At 40.7% G+C, this 19158-nt stretch overlaps 1 protein-coding gene across 3 annotated transcripts in view; it reads right to left on the bottom strand.

Moving 5' to 3' along the window:
- Nucleotides 1–19158, bottom strand: part of WASF3 (WASP family member 3) — a 134057-nt gene that overhangs the window by 36454 nt on the left and 78445 nt on the right. For all 3 annotated transcript variants that reach the window (XM_041767543.1, XM_041767545.1, XM_041767544.1), the window contains one exon: nt 6500–6642. In XM_041767543.1, coding sequence (XP_041623477.1) covers nt 6500–6632 — 133 coding nt within the window. In that variant the 5' untranslated portion in view covers nt 6633–6642. The remainder of the gene's footprint in view (nt 1–6499; nt 6643–19158) is intronic.

Below are 19158 nucleotides of genomic sequence, written 5' to 3'. Positions count from 1 at the left end.
ATCGTGTTCCTAATATGAGAGTGAGCAAAGTTATAAAATAATTATTAAGAACCTTTAAAATCTTCCCTCAAAGTTTTTAGATGATCTACTTTAATAATAGTGTAAATCAAAATAATGAGAAAAACATCTATATATCATAACCCTATCTACTCATGAAATAGGAAGAACAGAGATGATAAACCAGAGGAGGACTGAACATTCAGATATAGCTAACTCTCCAACCTGTGCTGTTATGAGTTAGTCTACATTTACATTCTGTTATATAGAGATCCATTTAGAAGGAGAAATGAAAAACAACCTCACTTATAACTACTTTCATCTCCTTAAGGAAGTATGTATTTCTAATATTCCAGGTCAAATAATGGGTCGGGAAAGTGCCTGAATTCCCAATAATTCTGTCTTCTGGGGGAGGGGGCTCTTATACTTGCCTCCACCTTGCTAACACAACTCTTACAGTTTCCTAAGTGTATATTACTCACCTTCCTTCACTGGCTTTCTATTTTAGTCCACAAGAAATCCAAGTATTTATCTCAGCTTGAAGCATTAAAATTTTTAAATTCTTGCTGTTTCTTCTAGTCAACTTCTGTCCAGATAAAGCAATACATTTTCTCTTAACATCCCCCTTTTAACCCTAGCCTTAAACTGCATGGAAATGCACTTGTGATCTATTTCCTGCACATATTAAATTTGAGTATCTATCCTTCCTCCCAAAAATCCCATTTGGCTAAAGCACCTTAGAAATTTATTCAGTACATGCCTTCAAAATATTTAGATTTCTATTCTGAGTAGAATTGCACTTGGTATAATCAATTAACATGATTCCAAATTTTAGACCCGACAAGATAAAGCAAATGTGAACAAGCCCTTAGGTAGTATTTTTATGTTGATCTGGCATTTGGTTTGATATGAAACAGTATATATCACAAGGAGTATTAGTAAAAATATTAATCACTTATTAAAATCTTTGAGAAGAAAACAGACCTCTTTTCTTATTCATGCAATTACCTAAAACCGGGAAATTAACAGGAAAATAGATTTTGTAATGATTTTTTTTTTAAGATTTATTTATTTGAGAGATAGAGTGTGCATGCACAAGTGTGGGGAGAGAGGGAGAAAGAGAATCCTATAGGCTCCACACCCAGCACAGAGCCCAAGGTGGGACTCTATCTCATGACCCTGAGATCATGACCCAAGTTGAAATCAAGAGTCAGACACTTAACTGAATGAGCCACAAAGGAGCCCCAGTAATAATTTCTTAAAGGAAAGGCATATTTAAAATTAATAAAGTCTCCGGATTTAAAAAAAAATACCAAAAATAACCAGAGATGTATGTACTGGCTTATACAAGAATATAAATTAATGTTCCCCACCTCCCAAACTAGAAAACAACTTCTATGTCTAACAGCAGAAAAACAGTTAAATAATTACATTATATCAATAAAATACTCTTTAGCTATTAAAAATTGTATCTTAGAAGAATCAACAAAGATGCTTACTATATATTGAGTATAGGCTACAAAACCATATGTATACTAAGATATCTTTTTTATAGTGATGGATAACAAAGCATTACCAAACAAAGGTACAAATTAACAAAGCAGTTATCTTCTCTGAGTAATGAAAATTTTATGATTTTTTTTCCTTTGTGTTTTCCTGTGCTAAGTCCTCTGTATTATCTCATTAATACCACCTAATATAATAAAAAAACTCAGGGGTGGAGGAGGTGTACTAAAGGTCTGACCCCTTCCTTTGTGATATCTTGGGAGCCTTCTTAAGGCACAGGGGAGGGGGGGCGGGGAGTGAGGAAGACCACTGTTATCACAAGAACAAAGAGAAAAGTAGTAGTAAAAAACAAACAAACAAACAAAAAACACCCTGGAGGTAGGCATTATTAAAGAGGACTTACGTCCTTATCCTTGGCACAAATGTTCTATGTTCCCATGTCCTTTTTTTTTTTTAAGGGTTTATTTATTTAGAGAGAGAGCACAAGTGGAGAGAGGGGCAGAAGGAAAGACTCTCAGGCAGACTCCCCATTGAGTGTAGAACCCAATGTAGGGCTCAATCTCAGGACACTTAGATTACAACTTGAGCTGAAACCAAGAGGCAGCCGCTTAACCAACTGGGCCACCCAGGCGCCCAACGGCCATGTCCTTTTTTTAAACAAATTATATTAAAATTACATTATAATATCAATAGGAATTTGATGCAAGATACTGTAATTTTAATTGAGCAACTAGCTAATATGAACAAGAGCACTCAGATTATCAATCAAGGAAAATGATGAAAAAGCACTCCTGGGATGCCTGGGTGGCTCAGCAGTTGAGTGTCTGCTTTGGCCCAGGGTATGATCCTGGAGTCCTGGGATGGAGTCCCACATCAGGGTCCCTGCATGGGGCCTGCTTCTCTCTGTGTGTCTCTGCCTCTCTCTCTGTATGTGTCTCTGTGAGTGAGTGAGTGAATGAATGAATGAATGAATGAATGAATAAATAAATAAATAAATCTATCTTTAAAAAAATAAAAACTCATTATAACAATCAATTATTTCCTCACTGAAAAGATTTCAATTCTCTCTGAAAAGCCTGGTAAAAATCTAACGTTGACAAAATTTCTCGTCCTTTAAATACATCATGTCTAATTTTGATGTAATGGGAACATGGTACCTGGTAAAAACCTACAAATGTCCCAAAAGTTATGTGGAGTTATAGGGGCTTCAGAAGTCTATCTGGTATCTGGGACCGCATTCTTTTCTTCATTATGCAAAGTCACATCTGCATGATGCTGATTTGCCCCTAGAGATGTGACAAGAATTTGAATGATCTGGTGAATCAGGGCCTCGACTGCTAAGTCTTCCTTTTTTGGAAAAGATCAAAGACATTCCTGTGGACTCCTGGTCTATGATTCCTCCTCCCTTGGACCTACTGGAGAACTAGTTACCCTGGACCATCGCAGTAGGTCTCCCAAGGCAAGTCTCTGCTGCTCAGGCTGATAATGGTAGTCTAGGGTCAAGGCAAACCCCTCAGCTTCCCATGGGACTCCGCCCACAATGGCATTTGAGGATGAAGCCCAGCCTCTCCCTGTACCACTCACAAGAAGTTCAGATGGTGTGCGTCACCCATGGCTAATCTGGGGGTTGGAGGTACTGGGAGGATGGTAACGGCATGTGTGAGGGTGGGCAGGGAAGTGGAGAAGATAAAGATGGTCCACTCTTATTTGGACCTACTGCATAATGGTTAGATACTCAAAGGAATAATTAAAAAAGACTGTTTTGACTTTATCTTGGAAATTAATACTCAGTAAAAAAGACATTTTTTAGAAGACTTAATATGATACGTGCATTTCTAAACCTTCACTTTAAAAACATCTGATGAATGATTACAAAACTAGAAAATAATGTTAAAACATTTTTAAAATTCTTATTCTTCCTAACAATTTTAGCTCATAAAAAGATTAGATTAAAAATATCTCCTGTAATATATTTCAACTCAGTGGAAAGCCCCACAAAACCTAAAGATTCACCCAAAATGGAACAGTCATTTATTACATGTGTGAGTGTTGTGGCATGTGGTAGGATGTTTCCTGTTCTATGACCATACTGATGTCAGTTATACGTGCTTTTTAAAATTCGAAGTAGGCACCAAATTGATTTGCTGTGCATTGTACCTAGAAGGGTACCAAGTGAATAATCACTCCTAAGTAAATCCCTGGTAACAAGAAATGTGCTATTTTATCACCAATAAGTAACTAAGTATATTAACTTCCTACAATTATATCCTTGGCATACATATCACTATCCCCTTCTGCAAGCATGGATCGCATAAAGATGGGCAAGAAAGGAGGTTTGCTCTGAGGATATCTGAACACTGCTCCTTGAATGGGAGGGAAAGCCCTCCTGAACAGATCTAGGGACCCGGGCTCCCTCCACCCTGCTGTACCCTGGGGTCTCTCTGGCTTCCTCTGCCTGCAATTCTAGCTTCAGCTTGCAGGGCCTATCACTTCTTCAGTCCTGGGTGATGTTTTGGCAGCAGATCCCATAATAAACTAGCAATCTCAACATGTTTCTTAGTTCAAACTGCCTGCACCCACAGGACTGACCCAGCTCGTCTTTTCAAACCAGGTACATGGTATCCGTTTCTCCAGATCCCATCTCTTAGGGCACACAATCATTATCTCTGGAGGGATGCCTAGCGTCTTGTTTTAAAGCTTCTCAAGTGATTCTAATGGAGACAGAGTCGAGACCCACTGGGGCAGCCTAGCTGAGGTTGACTGTCTCTGAGGCCAGTGCCCATCTCTGGTCCACTCATGAGGTGAGAGTGGATTAGGTGGACGCAATGAGACCAAGGGTGGGTGGTGCATTCATCTCCTAGTATTGTTTTTCCTGTTGCATCAAATGACCATAAATTTAGTGGCTTAAAACAACACACATTAATTATCTCATAGTTTCAGAGGGCAGAAGTCTGAAATGTATTTCACTGAGCTAAATGAAGATTTTGGCAGAGCTGTGCTCCTCCTGGAGGTTCCAGAGGAGATCTATTTCTCTTGTCTTTTTCCACTTTCCAGAAATGGCCTGCATTCGTTGGCTTGTGGTGTCTTCTTCCATCTTCAAAGCCAGCAACAGTTGATTCTTTCTCATTTTACATCATTCTGACATGGGTTCTTCCATATCTTCTTCCCACATTTAAAGGAACCCTGGGGTTACACTGCATAACCCAGGCTAACCTCACTCTCTTAAGATTAGCTGATTTGTAACCTTCATTTCACCATCACGTCATATCCACAGGTTCTAAGGACTAAGATGTGGACATCTCTGGAGGAGCAGACTACATGGACCAGAACATAACTCACAGGCACCATAAACATGATCAACACAACACTATGCCGAGTATTATTACAGCATGAGGAATAGTTTGACTATTAAAATTTTAACCATTTACGTTAGTATTCATCTCTGATACTCTATATCAATAGACATTTCAGGAAAAAAAATAGACATTTCAGCCATAAAAATAAGAGACCAAAGCAGTCTTATAAAAATATATGAATTCAAACAGAAATATTTTTACCCTTCAATAATATACAAGCTATTTTCCTATAATTATATCAATTTACACATTTTATCAACAACCTCTACCCAACATCAATTGTAATTAGTTTAGTTTCCAAAAGGAATCTATTTTAAAACACATTTTAAGTAATTTCTAAATTGCTTTTGCCTCAGCCATTGATTATATATTAAAAATATAACAACACAGTACAATTCCTTTAAAGAAAAAATACTTGCACAGTGTTTCTTCTTAAAAATTTAAAGAAAAACACTTGAACACTTTTAACAAACATTTCCCTGTGCTTGAGGCTACTGGGATGTGAAATTATGGAGGTTTTTCTAGTCATTAACAGAATTTCTGAAAAATTTAACTGTGAAAACCTGTCACCCAAAATGCAGTATAAACCATCTAAACCAAAAAGGAGTGGGACAAAGTGAGAAAACAAGATCATGATATAAAAAGTTAAAGGGAAAATATTCCAGCTTCAAAAAGCTTTGAAGGCAAATGTATTTTCATGCATAACTGAATCTTAAGAAATGAACTATTTCGGGGTGCCTGGGTCGCTCGGTCAGTAAAGCATCCAGCCCCTGATTTTTAAAAATTGACGCTACTTTAAATCCACACATTTGGTCTTATCTGTTCAGATCATGATCTCAGGATTGTGAGATCAAACCCCTGCTAGGCTCCACACCCCGCATGGAGTCTGCCTAAAATTCTCTCTCTCCCTCTTCCTCTGCTCCTCCTTACTCACCCCCTCTAAAAAACGAAAAGAAATGAACTATTTCCTATTTTACACTAATGTTCAAAATCAAAATCATAGTCCTTTCTTCCTTATACTTCTATTTGCTTGGATTTATATAACCTGTGTAATATATACATAGTACTATATTTATGTAATAATCAATAATCAATAATCATTGACCTCGATTTAGAAGTTAGTACCTGAATTTAGGTTAAAATCATCAAATCTCAATATGTTTTGGCTTTAATCTTCGATTCACTTGGAATATTATGTAATCAACAAATATTTGAGCATCTACTTTGTGTCAGGCATATTACAAGCATTAACAATTTTTCGATTTTTCACATTAAAAAATTAATCCTGTCCAAGCTTAACAAAATAATTTACATTTAAAAAAAAATCAATGACCTTCCTCATTTAATAAGCTTTTAAAATTGACACTACTTTGAGTCCACACATTTGGTCTTATCAAATAATTTGTAAATTGGTCAATTCCAACTTTACATCTTCAGCCTGTGAAGTTGGTATCATGACACCAGTGATATATTTCACACTGGGAAAACTGGATGAGTAGGAACGGGCTCTTTCCTTCAGAGTTGTGGTCTCTTCTTCAGACAAAATGAACTACTGAATTGAAATCAATTTGCTAATGGTAAAGCTAATAACATGCCATTGGTAATCAGAAGAAAGGTGTTCTAGAAATGAGATGACTTACTTAGACTGCTTAGCTGGCGTATGATAGCAGCAAGAGTACTATTGGTTACACATTCAAGTTCACTGGTAATCCCTTCAGGCAGGGCTCCCCGGCACAAGTGCCGGGGTTCGATGTTCCTCTTCACTAAAGGCATGGCTCACGATCTGAAAATTAAAAAGACATTTTTTTAAAAAAAAAGCTCATATGCTCATTTTAACAAATTTAGAGTTTTAATTCCCTTGAAAATTGATTCCTTCCTAGGAATTTTCATTATCCTTTCTACGTGAATCGGCTAAATACACAACAGATGTTCAACTTCTTACATAAATTTTATTGATTTCAAAGATATATAGACAGTACAACCTACTTTCAAAAAAGATAACATAAGCAAGATTTCCAGTAAAGTATAAACGACTTACATGCATTATTACCTTCCTTTCCTCTCTACTAAAATGAAAAGAGATAGAAAAGGCAAAAGCTCAGAAGAACTACGGGCAGGAAAGGGCACAACAGCCCAAAACTGGACAGAACCTAAACAGATTAAGACACAGAAAAGGCCATACCCAGGTTGAAATGGAGGGAAACAGTAAGTGAGCCCACCCGAACCACAGAACCTTGTCCACCCTCCCCAACAGAAGCTCCATGTAACAAGGGTTGGGTGGGGAGGAAGGGGGCGGAGGATAGGGAGGATGAACCCCAGGGGGGATAAGCTAATGAACCATATGTACTGTAAGGATCTACAAGGAGGAATATGAAAACAGGAGGGCTGGCTTTTTAAAAATCCATTCAAATTCCTTCTCCCATCCTGGGCTGCCCCCACCTCACTGCACCCAGCTGTTCTACATTTTGGTGAATTCCAGAATTTGGACTTGAGACACAAGGTGTGGCTAAAGGTTAGGGTAGGAATTGCACTGAAGCCAAGAGTATTAAATCAAAGTCTACACTGAATGTAAGACAGAGATGCTCCCCACACCCTCATTTCCTAGCTCACTTCTCCACTTGGCTCCCAGAGCACTGGAAGCCTGGTTTTCACTCCCCACCCAAAGAGACTGGGATATTCTTCCTGGAATGTTGGAAAAGAAAAGATCTACAAAATTTGGACACTGGGCGAGGGTTTCTCCCTATGGAAAATGCCAAAAAGGTCACCCTACAGTTACACCTGCCAATAATCTCACCCCACACAATTTCTAATCAGCTTTTAATGCCTTAGAGGTAAATAAGAATGGAAGTGAAAGCTTGCCAAACACTTCAGGAGAGACTTCCCTGACGTCCTGGCAATTCCCTTCATTTCTCTCCTCAAAAAGTACATCATAAATTAATGTAAAATCTCAACTTTTTGTTGTTGTTGTTGTTTTGTTTAAGGAAGCATACAGAATTTCAAACCTACTGTTTGCATAACTAATCTACTGCTCACACAACAGCAGAAAATCCAGTGACTGGGATATACTGTCATTTTGACAAGATTATCATATTCCCCAACTCGTAAGAACAGAAATAGAAAAGCCTAGGATGTTGGTTAGCAGCCCTAACCAACCCTGAAATGCCAGCCCTGAAATGCCAATCTGGAATTGTTATGTGAGACAAATAATATCCTATTTGCTTAAACCACTGTAGTTGGGCTTTCTGTTACTTGGAGTAAAACTTATTTCCAACTGGTACAATAACTGAATGGTACACTGAACCCGGAATGTGGTAAGCATGTAATAAATCTTTGCCTTTCTTCCCCCATTCCTTAAAATCTTTGCTCATGCATCTAATAAATACTTACCCAGCACCTACCATCTACCTGGCAGTATGGGAGGTGACAAGGACCCAAAGGGGAGTGAAAGCAGACAAGGTTCCTCCCCAAGTAGAGCTATATTCTATGAGGAAGTGAGACATTGATCCAAACACATGGATTAATGAACTTAAAATGAGAAAACCACTTATTGGGGGCAGGGTGCTACATTGTCTGCAGAGTTATGGGCAGCCTCCCATGGATGTGGGACACGACTGCTGACCTGAATGAAACCTAAAGGGTGAATAAGGATCCTGTGGTAATGTGGAGAATGAAGCAAACAAAGGCAAAAGTGGGAACATTTCTGTTCAATTAACTAATGTTTGACTACTTTCGTCTTATGTCCATGAAGGTGGTAGTTCAATATACTGACTGTAGCTTCAGATTCAAATACTACTTCATCCATTGACTTAGGTGCATTGCCCATAGCATACCCTTCACCTCTCTGTGCCTCTGTTTTTCCCCTGTAAAATGGGGATACTAGCAGTACCTACCTTAGAGATTGAGAATCTAATAAATTATTACATACATAAATCATTTCAAACAGCCTGGCATATAGTAACCATCAAAAAAATGTGACTTACCATATTAACTTTACAATATCTTACATGTTGTTATAATGCTAATTATTATTCCTATAAAAATAAAGAAGGAACAGTTTACAAGCTGATAATAAGGCCGGACCACAGAAAATAGACAACAGTATTTGCATAAACATGTGAAAGAAAAAGTACACGCTCAAGGAAAGAGTGCTAAAATATGAAAATTCTAGATCTCCAAGTCTCAAGGCAAGAATATAAGATTTACTGTGAGTTGTCATTACTTTCTGGAAGAATCCATTAGAACAAAAGGATGGTAACTGATCAAAATAGCATGAAGTATAACACCAGAAGTCATCATAAAGAAAAAGAGTATCATTGATAAACTTAATAAAAAGCATGGAATGTGGGGGGAAAATACTGATAAATCAACAGGGGCTCACACCATGAAATCTACAAGAAAATTAAGCAACAAAACCCATGATTTCCATAAAGAAGCACACAGAGAAATGGGGGGAGGGATATGGTCAAAAAAAACTTCTGGAGACGATGCAAAGAAGCTTATGAACTGGATGTTCTACAAGAATCTGAAGTCACAGGCAGTCTGCCTGTAATGCTGGCTTCTTGTAAAACTGGTCCAAGCCTGAACTAGCTTTCAAATAATTCCTCAAAAGAAGGATTTACAAGAATTTGGGGTAAATGTAAGATTTAGGAGCTGAATGCTATGTATATAACATTCCTCTCTTTCACATAATTTTGTATTTATTCAGGATAAATGTCACTCTTTTCCCATATTTTTAGGCCTCGGATATGCCCAGAAAACTTGCCAGTACAGCACTTCCCTAGCTCACCGCCCACACTTTTTTGGACTTAAAATTATTCAAATCCATACAAATTTAATTATACACATATCACACAGAGGCCCCACCACATGTCTCAAACCTGCTGCAACATACCTTCCTCCTCCTTTCCCTGGACTGGGTAGGTCCCCAATATCAGATATGCCTGTCAATCATTAAGGAACCTTGTGGGAGCTAGCACAGATTGTTTGCCACACAGGGAATCTCAAAAATGCACACAGGACTTTCCTGACATCTCCAGTTAGAAGTGCTCACACCCTGCTCTGATACCCGACTCACCCTTGCCAAAGGGCTTCAGTTTCATATTTAAGACATCTCCCTCTTGTGTCACATAGTGAACTGTTGACTTAACATGGTACTAGGAGGCTCTAGGGGTACCTGACAGCTCCACTGAAAGTGCTGTCCTAGAGGATTCATTAAGATGTTATTAGTACGCAAGAGAAAAAACTTAGCTCTATTTAAGCTCTATACAGGTGTATGAAGCATGTCTTTCATACCTGTATTCTACGCTTTGGCACCCTGGAGTCAGATGGAAGTCCCTGAACTAGTTCCCAGAATTAGCCAATTCCTAGAGCTGGGGAACTCACCCACAGGCTCACCTACCAACCTGGAGCCCACTAATTCCTCTCTACTCTCACACCCCACGCCACCGTCCACCTGCCATTATCACCCCAGTGCCAGGGACCAGGGAACTAGGGACCAAAGCCTACTATAATTATTCAGCCAATCCCAAATCTGTTTATCCTGCCTCACCCATTCCTTCCCGCAGAAACCGCAATAAAGGCTCTTGTCCCCAGTTCCCTCTCTTGCTACCTCATCCTCCAGATACCCCCCCACACCTGGTGCTTCCCCAGGTGGCCCTCTCATGATGCAGCATACACTCATCTTGGGATCTGTAACATTTATCTTTACACTGGCAGCCATCGCCTGATCTATTGGCCTCATTACATTTCACCTTTTCTATTAATGTACCATTATTTTAAAATAATAGGGAAGTCTAAGGATTTTCACAAGGCATCCTGGCAGCTGTTCATCCATGTCCCCACTTACCATTCCAAGCGACCTGCCAGGGTCTATGTGCCTGGTACCAGGCTAGGGCTTTCTTCCAGGATGGACTATACACTTTCTAAATTCAGGGACTGAGACTCCCAAGTTCTGGGCTTTCCACAAGGACTTTTACGGTTCCCCAACACTGCCTGAGCACTGAAAAACCGTCTGCCAGTCGCACACCCACATGCGTAGACAGACACATCTCTATTTGGCCTTCTCCTTGAGCAACTCATCTGCAGTTGTTCCAGCTTTTCAGCTCTAATTAATCCGAGCCTTCATTTCTCACGATCATTATGCATCTATTTGGCACTCCCACACTTGTCTAAATACAAATGACAACAGAGAGAGGCCATGCTACTCTCTTTCCAATTTTAGAAAAATTGTTTCATAGCTCTTTTTTAAAGTTCTAATTACCTAGCAATGATTTTTATGGCTTTCCAATCCAATGCAAAGTACTCTAACACATGTATTTTCCCCCAGATGGCCTTTAGTTTATCTGACACTAATACAGTTTTGAATAAATTGAACAGCAGGGTAGAGGTAAAGGAGAAAACACTGGGTCAGTCATTACTCTTGAAAATGCTTTGCAATGACAAAAACAGACATGTAATGAACTAATCCAATTAGTCACCAACAAATGACTTAAGTATGCCTCTCAACTCCTTCACTGGGAGAACTATGACCCATCCAGATCATCCTTCAAAGTTACTCTGCATGCTAAGAAAAAAAATCAAAGATTACTAATCAAACGTTTAAGGATTAGAGGTTACATAAGGTATTACTATTAAACCTGTAGTTTGTCCAACTTTTCTGGGAAATGTTTCAATTTAGAGAAAGACAACCTGGTTCACATAACCCTGAACTAGATTCCAGATGCGGCTGAAACCAGGCCAGAGCCCTTCCCTGGGAATTCGGAAATGGGACCCCTCTACCGCGCTCAGCAGCTGCTCTCCTGAACAGCAGAGATGGCTAACTCCTCCACCCCAGGAAACGGAGATCAGCAAGGCTAGTCAGCAGCAAGAGATTAGAATGAAGTAACAAACTAACTGCCAAAGACAAGAGACGGACAAGGACACCCCAGGGCTGTGCCCAACCTCCCTTAGGTGGCATAGCCAAAGACCAGAGGCATTTCCACCCAGCCCCCTCCCCAACTTCACTGGGGGTCAGACTTGCATCACAGTTTGATGGCTCTCCCAGCCTTTTCTCATTTCATCTATTTCCGGCCACACAGGCCACTCCCCCTAACCAAATCCTCACAGGTGTGATCCCTTTAGGGCTGTCTCTCGAGGACCTAGACAAATACAAGCGGCTCTGATAATGGTCTGGGAAAACAAGTGGTAAGACAGAGATCTGTGTCTCACACACAGACCCCTCTGTAGACGATGAGGAGGCCGTCTGGAAGGGCGGGCAGAGAGAGCCTGCCATAAGACTGTGGTTCACTTGCTACAGTTGTTGTAAGTGACCTGGCAACTGTCCAGAGAGAAATGCCATGATGGGCGTTATAATGCAGACCCCTGGGAAATACAGATGGAAAAACCTCTACAAAAAGTGCAGAGTTGGCTAGCTACTGCCAGCTTGCACTGGTGGCCTGCATAAGGGTAATGAGGTGCTGAGAGCCGGTAAGAAGCAATTAATAGCTAAGTGTGGGAACATGAGAGCCTTCCCAGTGGGTAATGGAACTTCAGACCTAACTGTGACAGCTCTGGACTCATAATGTTTGAATGCTCAAAGCACTCTATTATTATGCAGGTCCAGGCTGTGGCTTCTGGGATCCTAACAACTGGAACAGGGATGGACTTCTGATGGATGACCACGATGATGCAGAGTCCAAACACCTCCCCACCACCCACCAGGACCCTCCAGAAGTGGGCAGCACACCACTGCAGAGGCCTTTCCCCACCAGTTATACACATCCCTTCCTGGATGCCAAGTGGGTAAGTAGTGCCAGGCATGGGGAGGGAGACTGACATCATGCTGACTGGAGAGGAAGAGCAATTGGCTCTTCCCTGGCTATGCCCTGGAGGCCCTTGTAAGACACATGCTTCTGGAGTGTGGGAGACAAACTCTACGAAAGTTCTGGGTCTGGCGACTCTAGTGAAGCTTCTAGGGGTGTGGTGGTAAGGGCATGCTGGGATAGCCGCTCCTAAGAGAAATCCACAGAGAAAGAAACACAGTACCTGTTAGGTTGGGTTCTGGGGGCAACATAGCTGGAGTACTGCTCTAGCCCACAGACTGTGTAACACAGCAGGTGCCAGCTTGAGTGTGGCCCAGGGCAAGAAAAGACTAGCAGGGCCAGGCTTGGCACAAGCAACCTAGATATTTAAGCCATATAACCCAGTGACCCTGGACAGTACAGACCGTGTTCGTAATGGGAAAAGGCACATCCAGAGCCCCTGGCAAGCTCTAGGGGAAAATCAAATGCATGCCCCTAGGATTCTGAAGGCCATGCCATTCCAGCAAAGAGTTACACACCCTTTGAAAAAAGCTCTTGATGTGTGTATTACCAGGCCCTGGCAAAGGTCATGGAACAGAGAGGGGCCAAGTATCCAAGGCTCCCCTTGAGCCAAGTTTATAGGTCAACTAGTCCACCAAGAGATGGAAATGGCACACCCTAGATGGAGCCAGAGTGGAAGGCCAAGTGACTCCCACGAGCAGGAAGTCCATATCACCAAGTCACCTGCCACAGCTGCTGTGCCCTCCATGCTCTGCATCTCTGGCAACATGAGGACTTGTACATCTAATGGGAGCATGAGGGCAAACCTGGGCTTGGGTGATAGGTCAGCCTGACATAAGGTAGGGAAACGAGAAAGCAACCATGGCTTTGTTACAGTGGCACTGGGGGATGGCCCTCGAAGACACTGGAGAGGAACATTTCCCCACATGTGCAGCTGTGAGCAATACACCAGTTCACCCTGCATTGTGCAGACAGAGTAGCCTGAACTGGAAACAGATAACTGAGGCTGCCTCTCTGTGTGGTCAGGGGACTGAAGAAAGAACTGCAGTATCAGTGACAAGGAAGTCTGGATAAAAGCATGCGGGTGGAAATTTGGGACAGGGCAGAGTGAGAAGACTTGTATTATGTCAACCCCCACTGCAAATTATCCCACCAGGGGAGAGGCACTGAATACACGTAGACAAGATCCACAGGGCTACAGCATCAGCGCCCCCAGACTGGCCTGATGGGATCACATACATCACTGCATCTGACCGGGGGCCCCACTTCACAGCAGGGAGGCTCGGGATTGGGGCCACCACATTGGGAGCTACCATGTAAGATGTGGATGGCTCCGCTGAGCACTGGAGCAGGCTTCTTAAAGCACACTGAAGCACCAGCTCAAGAGAGTCTGAAAGGACGCATGCCGTGGTTCATGATGCAGTCTGTCTGTCAAATCACAGGCCTCCCTATGGCACCACATCCCCAAGAAGGACATACAGGCTTAGGAGCCAAGAGGTAGAAGCAAGAATGGCACCACTTACTATCACTGCCAAGAGCCCACTGAGTGGTTCTGTCCATCCCTGCACCATCGCACTCTGTAGGGCTAGGCGTCCTAGTCCCAAAAAGGGCTCATTCTTGGCAGGGGCATGGTCATGGTCCCAGTGAACTGCACATTCTGGCTCTGGACAATACTCTGGGCTCACTGGGCCAGGGACCAGAAAGTGAATAGGAGTCCCCCATAGAGGAAGCTGATTGTGAGTAGCAGACAGGATCAGGCAGAAGCATACATGGAAGCCAGCTGACACCCATCTTGTCTGCTTCTGGGGGGGATCTGGATAACTTAATTACCTACCTTAGTGCACTAATTCATGTATGTGCGTGTGTGTATATGTGGCACCTGCTGATTTCCTAGATAGAAGCTAACTCATTACTGTTAACTTATTTCTCACAGTGGGGGTTTGTTCTCCGCACCTCGGTTCAGGAAAGTAATACTCGTAAAGAGCAATTTTGCGTTTGCTTCTATTGAGAACCTGGCACAGGACTGGGGTTCTAATTTCTCACCGAGAGTTCAGGATTTTTTCTTACTTCTGAAGCCCCAGGCAGATGGCAAGCCATTTCTCAAGGTTGGCGAGTTTTTCTATTCAATTTTTAAGGTATCTGACAACCCTCTGAACATCCCAGGGTTCATTATGAGGACTCTGTTCCAGCTCGCTGCTTCAGGCTGGCCCAAGACACATTCCCATATCCTGGGCAGCATCAGGACCTAGCCTCCAGCCCCTGTTCCAGAGTCCTTTCCCCTCTCGACCCCCTCAGTTTCTAACACCCGTGGACAAGCTGCCAGTTTGCTCTTTCACCACGGCAATGTTATTAAAAACATACAAGTACACACACTTAGGCTTTACCCAGCATTTGTGTGTTCACAGCAGCTCGGTAGTTCATTTCACTTCACAAGTATGTATCACTTGTGAGGACTCTTGAGAACCAGCCTGAGGTCTGCCTCTCCCTCCATCATGTAACGCATCACGCTTCGTTGTTCCTATAACCCTCCTCGATGTGGTCCTCAAACTGAACAATAAACAATGACACAAATCAACTGTTGACAAGGTTTCATGAAAATCTGAAAGGGACTGTTAGCCAGCAAAGAATGACGTGGATAAAATGCAGAAGGCAATGTTGAATATAGAGCAAAAACATACACTCTACTTCGATTTGTATCCCCTTAACAAATTAAATTAACCCCAAGTCCCTGTGTGTGCTAATTACACCTTCCCTGCTTGCCTTCCAGGTTGCTGAGAGGCTCACATGAAAATGTGTGTGGGGAAGAGAAGAGAAGAGAAGAGAAGAGAAGAGAAGAGAAGAGAAGAGAAGAGAAGAGAAGAGAAGAGAAGAGGGGAGGGGAGGGGAGGGGAGGGGAGGGGAGGGGAGAGGAGAGGAAGAGAAGAGAAAAGAAGTAACATACCAATGGTATTATGACCTTATTTTTAATATAAATATAACATTCATTCCTAAAATAAGATACTTAACATTTTCCCCCAATTTTATTTACTGCGCAATTAATCTACACCTCAATTTTTCCTATAACTTTACTTACTATGCAGCTGCATGTCTGAACATTGGCATTTAATTTCCCCCAACAGTGCTCTTCTAACCAGAAGTCAAATGATTAAAGACTAAAGAATTTCAAATCATATCAGTATGCTTTCTACTTAAAGGCAACTTTTTTCTCCTCCAACAATTTATCAAACGTCTTTTTAAAATTCATTATACTGAAGCTCTTTAAGTTTTCCTATAGCATAATTAACTGGAATTTTTCTTAAAAAGTTACAAAAACAATTCAACAAATTGTTATTAACAGTATGAAGTCCTCTGAATGTCCTTTTCCAAACCATTCCCATCCACACCAAACCATCTGGGATGAACAGTCATCTTAGCAATCCAAATAATTGGTGGATCTTTCTGGATCTCTTAAAATTATTGATTTTCAGTTTAATTTCATTGTATTCAGAAGACTGCTTTGTCTGAATTTGTCCAAATTTGTCTTATGGCCCAAAAAACGGTTTGTCTTGGTTCCACATGTATGTCATTCAAATGTATATTCAGCTGTGATGACTGGTGATGATGTTGTGATCTTCTAAATATTCTGAACTGATTCTCAGTAAACTTGTTCTATGAATCACTGTGAGGAGGGCTGGGGCTGCCAACAATAATTTTTAGATTTGTTAATTTCTTCCCTGAGTTCTATCAGTTTTTGTTTATGTATGTGGAAAGTCTGTTGTTAAGTCTATACATATATTTAAGACTATTATGTCTTCTTGGTGAAATAACCCCAATGTCATTATGTGATGTCCCATTAACCCCTAGACATAATCACTGTACTGAAGTTTCCTTTGGTCATACCTTCTTTTGGTCAGTGTTTATGCAATATAACTTCTTCCTTTCAATTTTAACCTTTCTGGGTCTTTATATTTAAAGTAGGTTTAAGACAGCATGTAGTTTGATTTTGTTTTATCCAATCTGAAAATTTCTGACTTGTAATTAGTATGTTTAGATCATGTACATTCCATGTAATGTTGATATAGAATTTAAACCTTCCGTCTTGCCAGTGGTTTTCTATATGTCCCATCTGTTCTTTGCTCCATTTTGCCTCTTTTTAGTTTTCATAACTTACAATTATTTTTTATGATGTCATCTTATCTCTATAACTGGCTTTTATTCATTTTTTAAGTGATTTCCCTAGGTCTTAAAATCTGTATCACAGTCTACCCTCAATACAGTGCACAAACACACTGTAATTCTGGAAGAGTGTATTTGTTTTCTTCTTTTAATGCTATGTCCTAAGGTGTCACACATTTTGCTTACATTATAAATTCACAACATACTGTTTTTACTTTGAATAATTATTGTTTAAAGCAACTAAAAATATAAGATATTTATGTTCACCCTCATTTTTCACCATAGCAGGGTCTCTTCGTTTCTTTGTGTAGATCCAAATTGCCATCTGGCACTTAAACTTCTTTTAACATTTCTTATAGTGCTCATCTCCTGGCAATAAATTCCCCCAGTTTCTGTTTATCTGAAAAAGCCTTTAAATGGCCTTAAAAAAATTTTTTTAAGGACCCACTGGCGCTTGAATTCACAACTCTAAGATCAAGACTCAGTCAGCCAGGCACCCCTTATTTTTTAAGATATTTTTTTGCTGGGTATAGAAATCTGCATTGACAAGATTTGGGCTTTCTCTTTTTGTCTTTCAGTACTTTAAAGATGTTATTCCAGTATCATTCTTATCTTCGTTCCTCCATTTGTAATGTTTCTTCTCCCTATGGCTGCCTTCAAGACTTTCCTCTTTATCTTTGGTGGTCTGGGTTTATAGAATGGGGGGAGGGGTCCCCATTTCTTTTTATCCTGCTTGGTGATCTATGAAATTCTTGGATCTCTATGTATTTCATTAATATTTTTTTTGCTTCCATTAATTTTGGATAATTCTCAGCAACCGTTCTTCAAGTATTTCTTTTAGACCAAACTTTGTTTTCCTTTTGGATTTCCAATTACATGTATGTTACACTACTGATATTGTTTCATAGTTCTTCGATATTCTGTGCTACTCTCAGTATTTTCCCTCTCTGAAATAATCAAAGATATATATTTATATCTGCCCTGGGTTCTTGGTACAGAGCTCCCAAACACTTGTAAGTGATGAGGGCACTAGGAGCATCTTTTGTTGTAATATTTGTTTGGTTTCTGATCCTGGCTTCTGATACCAAGCTCCTAAATCCCTTGGAATGTCCCAGGTGACAGAAATGTCTTGTGTTCTTATTAGATGACCCTTGGTGGTGGGTTCCTAGATGGGGACTGGACCAATCTAGAAAGACTAATCCATGATTAGAAGTTTGGAACTTTCAGCCCCATGCCCCATTCCCCTATTTTCCAGAAAGGGCAGAAGGACTGGAATGGAGTTAATAATCAATCATGCCTCTGTGATGAAGCCTCCATAAAAAATCCCCAAAGTATGTGGTTTGGAGATCTTCCAAGCTGATGAACACATCCATGTACTAAGAAGGTGGCAAACCCCAACTCTGTGGCCACAGAAGCTCCTGCACTTGGAACTCTTCCAGACCTCAACCTATGTACCTCTTCATTAGGCTATTTACCTGCATCCTTTAGGATATTCTTTGTTGTATAATAAACTGGTAAACGTAACTATTTCTCTTGATTTCTGTGAGCTGTGTTAACAAATGATCAAACAAAAAGGCGGCGTTGTGGGAACCCTGATTTATAGCCAGTTGGTCAGAAGTTCAAGGACATGCAATCAGCATCTGAAGTGAGAGCTAGCCGTCTAGTGGTACTGAGCCCTTAACCTGTGGAGTCTGCACTAACTCCAGTTAGTGTTAGAACTGAATAGAATTATAGGAGACCAGGCTGACATAACAGAGAATTGACTGAGTGTGGGAAATCCATACATCTGGTGTGAGAAGTGAAGTGTTGTATGTGTAGTACAGGATTTAAAGTAGAAGAGAAACATGGGAGGGTAGTCTTTTCCTATATACTCTTTTCCTTTCCTTCTTTCTATGTTTCTCTTTCCCTCCTTCTTTCTATGTTTCATTTTATGTTTATTTACTTTTTTCCTTCCTTCCTTTTACTTTCCTTCCTTCTTTCTCTGTTTCATTTTATGTTTCATTTTATGTTTATTTACTTTTTTTTCTTGAGTATAGTTGGCACAATGTTTCAGGCATACAACACAGTGATTCAGCGTCTATATACATTATGCTGTGCTCATCACAAGTAAAGCTCCTATTTGTCACCACACAGCACTATTACCGTATCATTGACTATATTCCCTATCCTGTACCTTTTATTCTACTGATTTATTCCACAGCTGAAGTCTGTACCTCTCACTCCACTTCACCCATCCCTCCTCCCCTCTGGCAGCCATCACTTTGTTCTCTGTACTTATCGGTCTGTTTCTACTCTTTGTTTTTTTTATATTCTATACACAATTAAAATCATATGGTATTTGTCTT

The sequence above is a fragment of the Vulpes lagopus genome, chromosome 8 (assembly GCF_018345385.1).
Source record: "Vulpes lagopus strain Blue_001 chromosome 8, ASM1834538v1, whole genome shotgun sequence".
Lineage (NCBI taxonomy): Eukaryota > Metazoa > Chordata > Mammalia > Carnivora > Canidae > Vulpes > Vulpes lagopus.
Note: the sequence above shows the minus strand (reverse complement) of the source record. Positions and strands in the feature narration are given on the sequence as shown.